The sequence below is a fragment of the Elaeis guineensis genome, chromosome 8 (assembly GCF_000442705.2).
Source record: "Elaeis guineensis isolate ETL-2024a chromosome 8, EG11, whole genome shotgun sequence".
Lineage (NCBI taxonomy): Eukaryota > Viridiplantae > Streptophyta > Magnoliopsida > Arecales > Arecaceae > Elaeis > Elaeis guineensis.
In genome coordinates, this window is record NC_026000.2 from 10,082,427 (window position 1) to 10,098,215 (window position 15,789).

Below are 15,789 nucleotides of genomic sequence, written 5' to 3' on the forward strand. Positions count from 1 at the left end.
ATCAAAGTCAATTTCGAGAAAATTGAGGCCTCACATCAAATGAACACCATACACATTCCCACGTAAAATGCAGATGAGTTATGCAAAGAATATATTATCATGCCAAGATGTTATGTTTATGCTGTCATAAAAATTTACAAAAAATAGAGTCGTCACTCATCGGATGCCGGTGATGTCAGTTCGGCCCATCTCGATTCCTATCTTGCCAAGCTTTCTCCAATTTTAGCTCTTGGAAAAGGAAAAGGGCATAAGCACACAATTCTTGGGTATAAATTAAAAGATATTTAATACATGTTGGTCACCCTGCACCTGCAATTACTATCCATAATTGTAGGGCTTGAAGTCTTTGTTTCCAATCTCAGCTTCTCTTTATCATAGTGATGTTTTAATTGCAATCAAAGTGACTTCCAAAACCCAAATTGTGGACCTTGGAGTTTCAACTTTCAACTGGAGGTGGATGCCAGTTCGTAAGACCAACCATAATGAGTTATAGGGAGAGTGCACTTCTCCAATTTCGTAGTGGTTCGTACTGTAGGAAATGCAAGGCGCATCAGGGCTTGGCCTGCCAGGGAAATGCTGAGTTCTGTTGCTTTATATGCTGAACCCCTACAAGTTTGTGCAATATATCATCCCATTAGAAGTATAGGAGAGAAGCAAATGATGTGACATTACTAACTGGGGCAGTGGGTGGAAGCACTTCTCTTGCAGGCCTTGTTGCTGGCACCGAAATGGTGCGTCCACCAGCCAGCCAAAGAAATTTAGACATTGTTGCATTATATAGTTTAAGATGTGCATATAAAAGTTAGATCAGATAACAATAAGAATAGAGTAGCTCTTTATCTTCCTGGATTCCAGGTAGGGATAGAGACTTGTTATGACCTGAAACTTTGTTATTTTGTTGGAGGAGAGGAGACGCATGAACTTCTTTATCTATATAAAATATATTGGAATAGTCTACTATTTTTTTTTGTCAGACAACTGGAAACAGAGGCAGCATATACACTACAAGAAATTTGATTTTTTGCGACGAAATTTTAGCGACGAAATATTTTTCATTGCAAAAAAGTAGGCTTTTACAACAAAATTTAAATTTCGTCCCAAAAATTAGGTATTTGCGACGAAAAAAATTGCGTTGCAAAAAGTTATATCTTTTGCAACGATTTTTTTTTTTTTGTTACTAGAAGTTCATTTTTAGCGACGAAATTTTTTTTCGTTGCAAAAAATATTTTTTTTGGCGATGAAATATTTTTTTTCGTAGTTAAAAATTTATTTTTTGCGACAAAAAAAAATTTTATCGCCAAAAAATTATATTTTTTACTACGAAATTGATTTTTCGTTGCTAAAAAAAAGACTTTTGCGACCAATTTTATTTATATTTAGCGACGAAACTATTGCGTCGCTAAATTTTATTTTATTAAAAATTTTTTGAATATTTTGCGACGAAAATTTAAATTTCGTTGCTAGAATTGATTTTTAGCGACGAAAGTTTTTTCATCGCAAAAATTTTTTTTTTTGACGACGGAAAAATTTTTCGTTGCTAAATTTTTTTTTGCGACGAAAATAGTTACGTCGCCAAAAATTGAATTTTTAGCGACGAAATATTTGTTTCGTTGCGAGAAACTTGATTTCCCGATCATTTGCGACGAAATTAAATTTTCGTTGCCAAAAATTAATTATTTGCGACGAAAATATTTTTGTTGCAAAAAATAAATTTTTTCGTGACAGAATATTTATTTTTAGCAACGAATTTATTTCGTCGCTAAATATTTTTTAATTAAAAATAAAACCTTTGATATTCTGCCCTAATTGAAAAAACCCGCTTGATCTTCCTCCCGGCCCGATCTTCGCCGCGGTCATCCAAATCTTCTCCCTCCCCGATCTCCGGCGACAGTCGTCGTTCCCCGGTCGCCGGTCGTCCTTCCCGGTAAGTCCTCTCCCTCCCCGCCACCATCCTCTCTCTCTCTCCCTCCCCACCGCCGTCGAGCCCTCCCTCCCCGCCACCGTCGCCGCTCGAGCCCGCCCCCCGTCGCTGATCGAGCCCACCTCCCAGCTTGCCGGCCATCTCCCTCCCACCTCGCCACCCTCTCCTCCGCGCACCGAATCCTCCCTCTTCTCTGCCTCCTTCTCTCCGGTTCCCTCCAATCCGTCGAAACCCTAACCCTCCAATCCATAAAACGAAGGTGGCGGCCACCTCTCCTCCCTCCCTTTCCTCCTCCTTCCATACTTTCCTCCTATTCTTCCTCGCCGACCGCCGCCGAAATGACTACCTCCTCCTCCTATTCTTCCTCGCCGGCCAAGGATAAGGCCCTCGTCGCCTCCAAATCCCTCCTCCACATCACCACCCCCGACAAGCCTGACGCCGTCCTCGCCTTCCTCCGCCGCCACGCCGGCCTCTCCCTCCCTTTCTCAGTCTGTCTGGTTTTTTTGTTTTCGTAGGGCCGTCGCAGCCGCCGCCGCGTCGCCACCGGGCCGCCACCGCCGCGTCGCCGCCGGGCCGCCACCGCCGCGCCACCGCCGGGCCGCCACCGTCGGTTGCCGCGGATTGTCACCATCACTGCTCACGATTGAAGGTGAAACCAATTTTTTAATTTATATATTTTTTTAATTTTTTTTAATAAATTTTAGTCATTAAAAATAATTATTTATTATTTTAGTAATTAGATATAATGTTAGATATAATTATTTGTTTGATATAATTAATTTTAATCATGATTTAAAAATATTTTTAAAATATTTTTTTTAATAATAATATATTAATTGTAGCATAAAAAATTTATAAGCCTTAGAATTTTCGTTCGAGGATAGCGTGCAAAAACCAATATTTTTTTTATGAAAAAAATATTGGTGCTTTACACACTATTCTCGAATTGTCCTCGTGGACAGTTTGGGCACGTGAATGAATTTAATATTGCAACACATGTGTTTCTATATCGCAGAGTTTTGTCGGTATTTTCGATCATATTCTCTGGATACATAGCACAATTTTAATGCTTGTGTATCTGGAGAACTGCGTCGAAATGCTGCCGAAATTTTTTTGGTATACAAGACATGTATTGCAATATTAAATTCTTACGTTCCTGAATGGAATAGGACCATCACCCTATAGGTAGGAGATATAAGGCGTTAGTCAACTATTATTATATAAAATTGATTGTATAGTTTGCATCATAAATATGTAGGTATGGTGATACTGGATCGCAGCAGGTTTGTTTGATGACAGATGATACGATTTTGGATACCGTCCTCGGGCGGCAGCTAGGATCTGGTCATAGCATGCGGTCCAAAAAATCATGCAGTTCGTCATCCGGCCGGTCTGATGATGCATCGGTGCCAGAGGCAGTTAGGATATCCATGAGCATGATGCAAGATCAGATTAGTTACTGGATGAATCGTAGTCAGACGCTCGAGAGGATCGTAGCTGCGGTGGCGGGACGGCTCGGTATTGATGCTTCTGAGTTAGCACCTCTACAGTCACATGATGCCGCCTCTGCACCACCATCGCGACATGTATCGGGTCAGGGATCGACGTCTGGAGGAGGGAACGAGGTCAATGAGTCAGATCATACTTAGTTTGTACTTATTTTAAATTTAAAATGATGTATGGAATTATATTTTTGTATATGACAAAGATGGTTATGAAATTTTTTATTATTTGAAATTGGTCTTTTGACTTAGAATATTTTTATTGTGTTAACATACTGTTTATTTAAAATATGTTTGATCAGATAATTTGTATTTGAGCAGGTTTTTTTGAAAAATTAATAAAAATTTTATTTTTTATCCAAAATTTATTTTAGCGACGAAATATTAATTTCGTCGCAAAAAAATTTATAAACCCAAAAAAGTAAAACATTTATTATTCATTGCGACGAAATTTTTTATTTCGTTGCTATTTTTGCGACGAAAGTCTTAGTTTCGTCGCTAAAAATTATAACTTTTTGCGACGAAATTTTTATTTCATCGCAATTATGGCGACGAATATTTTTATTTCGTCGTCCTTATAGCGATGAAATTATTATTTCGTCGCCATTATAGCGACGAAATTTTTTTTTCGTCGCAATTTTTGCGACGAAATTATTTCGTTGCTATTTTTGCGACGAAAAAAAAGTTTCGTAGCTAAAAATTTAAACTTTTTGCGACGAAATTTTTATTTCGTTGCAATTATAGCGACGAAATTATTATTTCGTCGCCATTATAGCGACGAAATTTTTTATTTCGTCACCTTTTTAGCGACGAAATTTTTTTTTCGTCGCAATTATAGCGACGAACATTTTTTTCGTCGCAATTTTTGCGACGAAATTTTTGCGACAAATTATTTTGCGACGAAATCCGTCGCTAAGTTTTGCGACGAAATTCATTTTCGTCGCAAAAAATAAGAAAAATTTTTTTTTAATCAAAATATTTAGCGACGAAATTTTTTTTCGTTGCAATTTTAGCGACGAAAATTTAAGCTCTTGCGACAAAATATTTTCGTCGCTAATACAGTACATAACTTCGTCGTCTGGATTTACTATTTTTTACGACGAAATAAAATATTTTCGTCGCTAAGGTCTTTTGCTACGAGGCTTTCTCTACAAATTTTTAGCGACGATATATTTCGTCGCAAATATTTTTAGCGATGAAAATAAGATTTTTAGCGACGAAAAAATTTCTTCGCAAAAAATCAAATTTCTTGTAGTGATAGTTTTATCTCTTCACTGAATTCGAGGTTCGATCGATAAAAAAATAAATGAGATCAACAGTGTTCCTATTAGAACAATTTCCTGAGGCTTGTTACAACTTATTAAGTTTTTTGCCATGTATGTGTCAATTGATGATAGAACTAACGATTCAGTAATTGTAGATTTGATATTTTTTTTTTTACTAAATCGAATTTATCAAACCAATCTAGAATAACTACATCAGTAAAAATTAGCAAATAAGATATTAAAAAATTCAGTTGAAACATCGAACAAAGCTGTCCATAGAATAGATTTGATAAATCTTTCGTGGATGCATTGCAAGCACCCCATAATACGTTTTCTGAGTATATTGACCCTATTTTTTACAGAGTTTAATACTTTTTTTTTTTTTTCCATTCTTTTGGGAATCTTTTCTTTTCGACTATGTTTTCCTGTTTAAATTTGATGGATAAGTCCACTACGAAAAGGGAACCTTTTTCCCCTCCCTTTTTTTTTTTTTTTTTTTGCTGATCCAAGGGGAGATTATATTCGGTGGAACTCGTTGGGGAGGTGCTCCCCCCACCACCTCATCCAAGTATACGCGGAGTGGCCGCGGAGGATAAAATGTCGTTCAGTGCTGTGCTCCTCTTTTTTGCTTTATTTTGGTTTCTTTTGTCAAAGGAAAAACGGATGGCTGCGATTCATGTAACAGAATATTGGGATAAATCTGTGCTTGTCTTAGCCAGGACAAATCCAGAACAGTCATTATGATGAGTGATAGGTTTCTATCCTAGAACTTTGCTAATGGCAAGGTTCCATTTCTCACTAAAGATCTTCCTTTTTAAGGCAAGATTTGTCGGGGTATTCCCATGTTTCTCTTCCTTTATCCAGAAAATTCCCGGATGTGGGAAGCAAAAATTAGTTCCTTTTAATGTAGGGTTTCCGTGTCCGTTTATGCAGCATCCACAAGATGAGGACCGGACTTGAATATGTACCTAGTAGTACGTGTGTTAGGTCCAGGTCAAACTTCGAGTTTGGTATCTAATATAGATCCGTCATAGGTGTTCAAATTGTAACTCTTGCATGGATATCTAAAAACTTCTTCAGTCTTCTACGTCTTTCTCTTTTTGTCTTCAACATTTTTTCTTCCCTTTGTATTTGATGTGGCATCAAATAAGTATGGGGATGTGGTACGAGCAAATTCGTCCGGCTCACAATCAATATGGCAGCATTCTTGCCAACGAGACCATCGAACTAAGCAAATCTGAAGCAGCTGACCTCCAAGGTCGGATCTTCCAACTCAGCCAAGCAACTGCTTAGTTTGGCACCAAGCTGATCAGAGCCTCTCGCCTCGAACAATGGCTAAAGATATGCTTCTCTCATTGTTCTGGAGTTAAAGCTTCGAAGCCACTCATCCGAATAGCGACAATACGTTCCACCATAGTTATTGCACACTCTCAAGCCATAACAACATGATCTTAGATGATAATGGCTAGATCTCATATGTTTATAGCGGAATCTCAGATGGTTATGGCATGATTTTCAATGGCTAGAGTGCGATCTTTTGGGCTTATGTATTCTTTAGGTATAAATAAACCCAGAGGTCCTCAAAGAAAGGTAATCATCTAATCACAACTAGAATGACACTTTATCTCTCAGATTTTCCTTTCATTCTTATATAAAAAAAATTTCTCTCTAACTAAAGCATTGGAAGGGCCTATCTGAGTAAAGCTCTAACGAGTTCTTTGGCTATCTTGTAAATTTATAAAAACAATCTATGTCAGCTGTTTGTGGATCGATAATAATAGAGTAGCACCGTCTATGAGAAGTAGATGAAAAGTCATATTGCCAAGAAGAAGGAACCTCTCCAATATATCTCCTATTAGATCTTAGGGATCTCCTATCCGACTCAAGATTCTTCGGAAGAGAAAACTCTAAGGGAGTCCCATCTCCCTCAGTCATAGCTGTGGACTTTGCCACTACAACCATTTTTCAAAGTGTCAATAAATTATAGAGTAGTTCAACTAGTTCTAACAACAAGTTCAAGCCCTAAATGATCTAGTTAGGAGCCTGATCTCGAAGAGGAAGCTCTAAACAGTAGAGTGACCTTGAGCCTAGTCGGATTGGTGACTAGGGCCTAATTGGAGAGACAATCAATCTCATCATTTGTGGTCCCCATAAAACAACAGAGAAGCTCTTACTCGGCAAACAAATAGAGACAGTTATAGGGAAGCTCTAATGCGGTACAAGACTTGCTCATAAAAAGGGACAACAGTCTCGGGAGGAGTTGGAGATCTCAATCTAACTTGTCGGCTCAATGAAATGAATGAGCATCTAGCCCAAATTATAGAGGGGGTGAAAGAAAGAAGGGTGGACACTTTGAAAGAGTCTCTTCTCAATAATATACTAGCCTTCATTAAGCAAATTATGACGAAACCTCTTCCCTTAAGATTCAAGATGCCTAAAATAAAGATGTACAATGATGGACCTTGTTGATCATATGGAGTCTTTAAGGTGCTCATGCTACCACATAGAGCTTCTGGTGCTATCATGTATTGTGCTTTTGTAGCCGCCTTGAAAATCACTCAAACATGATATTCTAGACTTTAGGCATGCTCAATCAGCTCATTCGATTAGTTGAGCTAAAGGTTCGTTGCACACCTACGATTAGCAGTACATGGCCTTTTGTTCAATGAAGTATGGATATCGTGAATCTTTTTCTCCTGGCTATGAGCAAAAGAAATTTCTAACCGTGGTTGGCAACGTATGCCTTATTCCATCAAGAGAAATTGAAGATTTCTTTATTTTAATAAACCAAAGTTTCATTGATAGACATCCTTTTCAAAGTTAAAAATATATAGTTTGACTCCACGGTAGCAGTCTCACATTAGATTCACATTATGGTATTCTTCGGCACACCTTCAGCATTAATTTTTAGATATTTTATTTTCTTATTTTCATAAATATATGAGGCATATTTAGGTAAGATTGATCAGATTTAGGCTCAGATTCGATCAGATTAAAACTGAATAATGAAAGTCTAATATCAATGATTGAAACCATTGGATGTGATCTATTATCTCAAAACTGCTTACACACAAAAAATTATATGATTTGAAAACTCCTAATCTATGCATCAAATAACCAAAAAATACATCTAATTTAATTTTATTTAAGCTGTTCAATTTTTGATTATTTGATGTATAGGTTAGGAGTCTCCAAATCATATAATGTTTTGTGCGCAACTAAATTTAAGATAGTAAATCATATTCAACGGCTTAGATCATTAATGTAGGACTTCTATTATAATATTTTAATATGATCGGATTTAAATCCAAATTCAAACGATTTGATTCTAACTTTTTATATATATATATATATATATATATATATAATGTTTTGTGCGTAACTAAATTTAAGATAGTAAATCATATTCAACGGCTTAGATCATTAATGTAGGACTTCTATTATAATATTTTAATCTGATCGGATTTAAATCCAAATTCAAACGATTTGATTCTAACTTTATATATATATATATATATATATATATATATATCCCACTCAATTAATTCATCCATTTCATTAGTGGAAAAAAAAACTCCCATCCATGTTCCATGCCCCAACATGGTTGGTATGAAGCCCATCCTGTCAGTTTGCCGTTGAGATGAGCTATTTGCCTGATCTTGGACTGCATTTTTCAACGTCAGGATAAACAGTGAAGATGGACGTAGATACTATGGCTTCTGAAGATGTTGCCCGCCCACGAAGAAGTCCACTCCCTCATCAATTTCTTCAATGCCACCCACTTGGGGATCTCGGTCCCGAGTCCGCGAGCCCACATGCATTATTTTAGCAGCAGCTTTTCTTTCAGTTCTTTTTCCTCCCACGGATCGTAATCGAACGGGCATGGAGGTGTGGTGGACCGTGGAATCAAGAGGCCCCACCATGTGCCCCTCCAAAAGAAATACATCACCTGTCCTCTGCCTGCCTGGATAGCTGTCGTGCCATGGACGCTTGATGTGGCCCGCTGTTGCGTTTCTCCTCCGTCAGCTTTGTACCCACCCGTAGCAAGGCAGCTGCTCAATGACCCAAATACCCTCTACGACTTTCCATTTACGGGACTGGACTTTCCTTTTCCTTTTTTTTTTTTTGGTTTATAATTATAAATGGATCACGCTCCTCCCTCCGAAGCTCACACCCTAGACTCCACGCCATGCGCCAGCCTCTACCCCCTCCGCCTTGGCCACCTCCTCTATGTCGCCCACCCTTGCTTCCGGCCTCACTTCGGATCCCACCGTCGTGACCTCGCCTTTGCCCGCCAGATGTTCGACCGCATGTCCTCGAGGACCCTCGTCTCCTGGACAGCCATGGTCACCGCATGGGAGGCCCACGGTCGGCCCCATGGCGGCGGTGCTGTTTGGGCGGATGCTGGCTGGGGCTTGCTTGCGAGGGCTGGCGGAGGCCTGGAGACGGGTGTTCGATATGACGAGGGCGGAGCCTTTTTTTTTTTTTTCCCTCTTTTTTTTCTTTCCCAGTTCTCTTAACGGGAGAATCCAAACTGCACGTGGGCATTATCGGGAATATCGGGGGATAAAATTATCCTGGTTCTAACTTGACAAGTTTGGTCCAAATTGATACGCGCACCGGCTTTGGCGTTATTCGTACCTTGGTTTAACTTGACAAGCATCCAGCGTACCTGGACATACGTTTGCAGCACATTATTGACAATCTGGGAGGGTACCGGTGCCAAGGCAAACCAAGCAATTAGTTTATGCTGCAAAGGCTGAAGCGTTGTTAAATAGACCAGACTTTTACCACATACTTTGATATATGATAGTTGAGATCTCAATGAAAATGATTGGCTGACATATCTTAATATTTAGAACTAATAGAAATATAAAATAGCAGATATGTCGTATTCATTCTTTTCTAAGTGAATAGAAAATAGAAGTTATTAAAATAATTCATATCTTAATATTGTATAGTTCAAAATGTTAATATATTACCAATCAATTCATAGGTTTGAGAGAACATATGCTATACGTGTGCTGAGCATGTACTATCCGTATGTAAGTGGATTCATTTCTTCTAATTTTTTTGCCTTTTCCAAAGGTAGTAGAATTTTTTTATCCCTTGTTTCCTCCACATGTAAGTGGAAGATGGAAAGTTAGTTTTGAACATCCGATGGATATCTTGCACATGTTTCTATCGCACACAAATTCACCTTAAAGCATATATTTCAGAGGAGATGGGATTTTGTTACATGTCTTTTGCTTGTAAGAAAGTAGCTCTCACATAACAGGCCATCAGTTTGATTAATTTGATGGAGTGACGAAATTTCTTAATAAGGTTGACAATGCATTATAATTTTTTATTATAACCATTTTCTTCCAATTTTTATTATCACTATTATTATTTAGAAAAAATGCACCACATATACCCCTTAAGAATGTGTCATACATCTTCCTCCATGGTTGATAAGTTCCATCCTCCATGACATAAGCACCGATGTACTCTAAGCAAGTTTGTTGACGAGATTGGAAAGACTTAAGGTGGTACTATTTGACTTGGAACAAATCTATTGGTGACATATAAGATGTGGAAATTGAGGCTCTCAAATTGTAAAATGACCAATTATTCATTAACTTATGACTATGGACTCTATAAAAACTAATAAAGTAGAAGTCAAAAACAACAACTCAATCATAAGTCTATCCTTAATTTTGATTCTGAACCTCAAAATTTGCATGTATTATGTTTAGACCATGATAAGTATTAGGTATATATGTCAGTTGAGTTGTCCTAAATAAATATGTTAATGAATTTCTATATATTGTTTTAAATTTTGCAAATGCATTCCTCTTGTATCTCTCTTTACATAAGTATGAGAGCAATCAAGCACGGATAAGACTTGTCATGAAAAAAACACTCTTAAATTTTGTATTCATTACATCTTTTATCTAATTAAGATTCATTACCATTTAACTTGATTGGTGAAGAATACTATATTAATCTATTCACAAATTTTTAATTAGTTATTTTACATTATTATTCCTCAGCCACGCCTTAAATGTAGAGAGCTCAAAAGATGGATGGGGCAATACTTTGGCTTTAATACTGTATTAAAATCCAATCCAAAAACTCTTTGAGTATATAAGCATCACTGGAGTCCTTATCCTATCTAATATGAAATTATTCCTCAACAACATATAAATGGAGTTTTACATGATGCTTAAGCTTGTCACGTTTTCTTGTTGAACATGCTAAATGGAACATATTATCAAGCTGAAAACTAGTTGCTCCTGTACATTTATATTCATTTACATCCCTATCCGTCCATCTATCCTCCATGGTACTCTAAAACCATCTTCTCCATCTTTGCTGGATGCACAGCTAGACTTGGTTTGGAGATCTTCATGAGGCATCCTTGCAAAGTGAAAGCCATTTCTTTCCTGTACTGAGGGCAATCTGGGCACAAACCGCTGATGATCTCACGGCTATCTTGGTCATTCTACCCTCTCGCGTGAAAGCCCTTGTTCCATTGATTCAATATCCGTTGGATAATCCGGATTCATTATCCTAACGACGGATATCCGACAGCCCGGCGTGGGCTATCGCCCCCCTCACATGTTTCAACTCCGCCAGCCCGAGGGCATTTTCGTCACTCCGCCAAAGTCACCCCCTATAAAATCCCGCCCTCTCCAGGTTTCTCAATTTTAGCCGCGAAGCCCTCCACGGCAAAAGATAAAAATAATAAAAAGACAGAGCGAAAGAGAGGGGAGGGAGAGGCGAGAGCGATCTCCCACAGGCTCCGGCTGCCGGACTCCCCTTTCCGGCCACAACTCTGGTTCCGATTCTGTTGTTTCTTAGCCGTCGCCGGCTTCTGAGTTGACCACTAGCACGCCTCCTCGCCGGAGGTGAGGCCTCGTCGGATTGGCTTCTCTCCCCCCCACTGTTGGTGCATGATGGGATTTTCGCTGTTCCCGATGAAGACCTCGACGCGCCTCCTGTGGAGTACCAGCTTCTTTCGCCACAAGATCGTCGTCTTCTTTTAAAAATCCCGATCAATCGTAGAGGAGTATACATAGCTAGCTCCATATATACTATAACAAGATAAATCACTGCTTAGTAGAGAAGGAGAAGGGGAAGATCTCGCCAGGGATCGTTCGGATCTGCGAACCAGACATGGATTCTGGCCATCTGATCTTTGATTCCTCTTCTTCTCATCACGGTCGCATGCTTCTTCTGGGTGGTGGCAGTCCGATCTTCCAAGGTACCAGTTTCTCTCCCGATCTAAATTACCTCTAAATCTACTTGATTTGTTCCGATTTCAGTATATGTTACCTATGTGGCTTATGATTTTTTCTTTTTTTTTGTTTTGGGGGTGGGGGTGGGGGGTTGATGAAGGGGCGAGATCGGTGCTGGGGATGGAGGAGGGGGCGAACAAGCGGCGGCTCTTCTTCACCTCCCCCGACGAGCTCCTGGAAGAAGAGTACTACGACGAGCAGCTGCCGGAGAAGAAGCGCCGCCTCACCCCTGAACAGGTAATCCTTCCATCCCCACCGTCCATCCGGTGAACTCCTCCCACCAAACTCCAAACTCTTGGGTTCTCGGTCTCTTATCACTTGGGTGAGAAAACTAAACCACAAAATTATTCTGAAGATTTATAAAGTGCTTAATGCACGATTTTAATCTAATCCCGTTTGTCTCTGAAAAAGGAAATATGTTGACATGAACCACTCGAACGAGCTACTTTAGATCTTGCTTTCAGTTAAGGCAATTATTTGTACGGGGCTGGCACCGGATCTGCCCTCCAAACTTCTCCTCTTGGAACGCCAGCCGTCCGATCTCGTATGGTGTCACGCTGCTAAACGATTGACATCTCGTCGTGACACATACCTGTGTCGATTTTAGGGTCATACTCCCGCATAAAATTATATATGCAATCGGAACCCTTAGCGCTTGGGATGGCATCTGATGAGAGAAGTCTGACAGCAGATGGGGTGCCCGCTTTGGAACTATTGTACGGTTGGTTTTCAAGCGTTCTGCCTCAGTGCCACTACCCATACAATTTGCTTGGATGCCGTGGAATCGTGTGGATCGCATCTTGCTGGCATCAATGCATGAACTAGAGCCGCGTGGGTGGTGATGCTGCCACATGATTATTAATAATATTATTTATTATTATTTTTTATCGTTCGGTGGTGTCGACTTTAAAAAAGATTATTTATAAGATAAAGAAAAGAAAATGTATAGAATGCAAAAAAGTGGAGTCAAATATTTTCAATTAAATATTGTTTGCGTGATTAATGGTTACCAAATAACAATGTTTTGGTGGGGGGAAAATAATAAAAACAAAAGGTGCATCTGCTGGAGAGGAGCTTCGAGGCGGAGAACAAGCTGGAACCGGAGCGGAAGAGCGAGCTGGCGCGGAAGCTGGGGCTGCAGCCCCGGCAGGTGGCGGTGTGGTTCCAGAACCGCCGTGCCCGCTGGAAGACCAAGCAGCTCGAGCGCGACTTCGACCGCCTCAAGTCCTCCTACGACTCCCTCCTCGCCGACCACGACTCCCTCCTCAAAGACAACGACCGCCTCCGTTCCCAGGTATCCATCTCTCTTCTCATCGATTCTCTCTCTCTTTCTAGGCGGTAACTCCACCTATCTCACTTATGATCACGCCCTCCACTAGCAGTTTCAATATAATAGAATTCTTATTATAATAAAGTTATGCTATGTTTAATTGATCCATATATTAGGATTGTCGAAATAAGACCCTCCACCACCGAACATCACGGGACGGCACCAGGTCCACCACTCCTGGAGAAAGTATTTCCGTTATTCCTTTCAACTTTGATGGTACTTTGGTGTTGTACCTATCCAACATCTCCATCGAGTGGATGATCATAATGACCGATATGCCCTTGATTGCCATGCATGGAAAAGGAGATGCTTTTTTTGGTTTGGGTGGGGGGCTGCTTTTCTGGAAAATTTATGAGCATTTGTTCTTTCCGCATTAAGAGAAAGTGATCGTGAGATCCCATCACCTCCGGTGGGAAAGATCTAACCGACGAATTAGCCGTGCAGGTGATCTCGTTGACCGAGAAGCTCCAGGCGAAGGATCTGGAGGCCGCGGGGGCAGCCTCGGGGCTGAAGCCGGACGATCAGGCGGCGTCCAGCGCGGATCACGCGGCCCTGAACGTCCCTCAGGTGAAGGCGGAGGACCGGCTGAGCACGGGGAGCGGGGGGAGCGCGGTGGTGGACGGGGACGGCCCGCCCCACCTGGTGGACAGCAGCGGCGAGTCCTACTTCCCGGAGAGCTACCACTGCCTGGGGCCCGTCCACGGTGGAGTCCTGTCGGAGGAGGACGACGGCAGCGACGAGGGCTGCAGCTACTATCCCAACGGCATGTTCGCGGAGCACCACCATCCCGACGAGGAGGCTGCCCAGCTCGGCTGGTGGGTTTGGAGCTGAACGAGAATACGGATCGGAGATGGCCTCGCTTTCTTCTTCTTCTTGTTTCCCCTAATGTGAAGTTGTTGTCCATGTATGATGGTAATGCTATATATATCATACGTGATGGTTGGAATAATTGTAAAATAAAGTGCTTAGAGGAAAAAACTCTTTGTATTCACATATTAATGTTGGTGTTATCATTTTGTATCGTTAAGGTACGAACTGAATTTTGATCTTTGTTTTCGGAATGATGGGATTGTTGATTCGGTTATAATTTTGTCTTCTGGGGTGTTGGATATGTGGCTTCTTTTTCTTTGTACATATGACTGATGACTGATAACATAGCAAAAAGGAAGACAAATCAGATAGCCGATCTTCTTAGTTTCCTACTGCAGTCATTTCCTTGGATGTCCTACCACACTGCCGTGCAGTGCATGGTTGTTACTTTGTTTAGGGATGATGCTGTTTTCTTAATTGGGTTATGATTGCTCTCGTGCCAGTTTGATCTAGTCCTGTCTCCTTAATATTGTAAGTACGTCAATTGTGTCACCCCTTCATGCAGATCGCTGAAGTTGATATTTCTGTCCAGTCATGGGGTCTTGATGGACCGCTAATTATATGTCATTCTCTTCCTTTTGTTGAGAAAAGTTTCTCTCTCTTTTTTTTTTTGAATTTTCTAGTTTTTTAGTTATCAATTAAGTACCATGTGTTCTCTGTATGATTCATTATTAAATACTAAAAGTTATGCTTCCCAATTTATTAGACTCTGGTGTATGCAAACTACTCGGTGACTGATTTAAGAAATTAGATAGTATATAGCCCAAAACTCATATAATTTACATGTATGAATTCTTTTATTCGTTCAAGGTGAGAAATAAGGCTTATTTTCATGTCCTAAAGCAAGCAGCTTAAGAAATACTTTATTAGTACATACATCTTCAACAAAAAAATTGATATATAACTTTTCCCACTGCTCAATCTTGCAGTGTACAATGTTAGTTGAAAAAGAAGTAATGGGAGTTATCTATTAATCTGTGTAACTTTTCTGTTACTCCAATTCTCTTAATGAAAGTGATTACACAAGACTAATTTTTCTTTAACAAAGTAATTTCTTCATGTTACACGAGCCTTCTCATTTTCAGAACACTAGATCTAGACACCAAGCTTTGATTCAGTATCTAAATCTAAATATTAAACTTAATAGTCACATAAGAGAATTCAACATTATCCTGTGAACTAACCAATTGATTTCGAAAGGTTAACTTGATAGGGAAATTGTTAAGAACATGTATCAGGTTTAGCACCACCAACATTTTGTTAACTAATTAATTTATTTTAAAAACTTGCTGATAAAAAAAGGATCGGTAATGCATATCTCAAGCCTAACGCTCCCAATATTACTCAATGAATTGACCAATTGATCCCGAAATTTTAAGTTGATAGATACTTCTTGCAAACCCGAGCTTGATACTATGTTGAAAACGAATTGATCTAAAAAATTTAAACTTATATGAAAATGATCAAAAAATATATATATATATCGCATTTATTTTTTTTTTGAATTTATATATAATTTTATTATAAATAAACAGCAATGGGAAGCAAGTTCAAGGCTTACTTCCCTGGCTTGTACCGTGAGTGCGCGGACTCTGACAGGCAAATCCGTCGGACTCCA

The 15,789-nt window shown here is 39.7% G+C and overlaps 1 protein-coding gene across 2 annotated transcripts; it reads left to right on the plus strand.

Annotated features, from left to right (window-relative positions):
• Window positions 1–11,390: 11,390 nt before the first annotated feature.
• LOC105050334 (homeobox-leucine zipper protein HOX16) lies at window positions 11,391–14,388 on the plus strand. Of its 2 annotated transcripts, XM_029266162.2 has the most exons (5): window positions 11,391–11,937; window positions 12,072–12,208; window positions 13,026–13,265; window positions 13,418–13,625; window positions 13,746–14,388. In XM_029266162.2, exons 1-5 carry the CDS (start codon window positions 11,850–11,852, stop codon window positions 14,345–14,347), a joined length of 1,275 nt encoding a protein of 424 aa, XP_029121995.1. In that variant the 5' UTR covers window positions 11,391–11,849; the 3' UTR covers window positions 14,348–14,388. The 2 variants fall into 2 exon arrangements, with proteins under 2 accessions (XP_029121995.1, XP_010928608.1); XM_010930306.4 differs by lacking the exon at window positions 13,418–13,625.
• Window positions 14,389–15,789: the final 1,401 nt, after the last annotated feature.

Bases quoted from the DNA above. Each gene is read 5' to 3' on its own strand.
- LOC105050334 (XM_029266162.2), top strand. From the start codon at position 11,850: ATGGATTCTGGCCATCTGATCTTTGATTCCTCTTCTTCTCATCACGGT. The intron at 13,266-13,417 runs GTATCCATCTCT...TCCATATATTAG, and splicing joins ACGACCGCCTCCGTTCCCAG to GATTGTCGAAATAAGACCCT. The intron at 13,626-13,745 runs GTGGGGGGCTGC...TTAGCCGTGCAG, and splicing joins AGATGCTTTTTTTGGTTTGG to GTGATCTCGTTGACCGAGAA.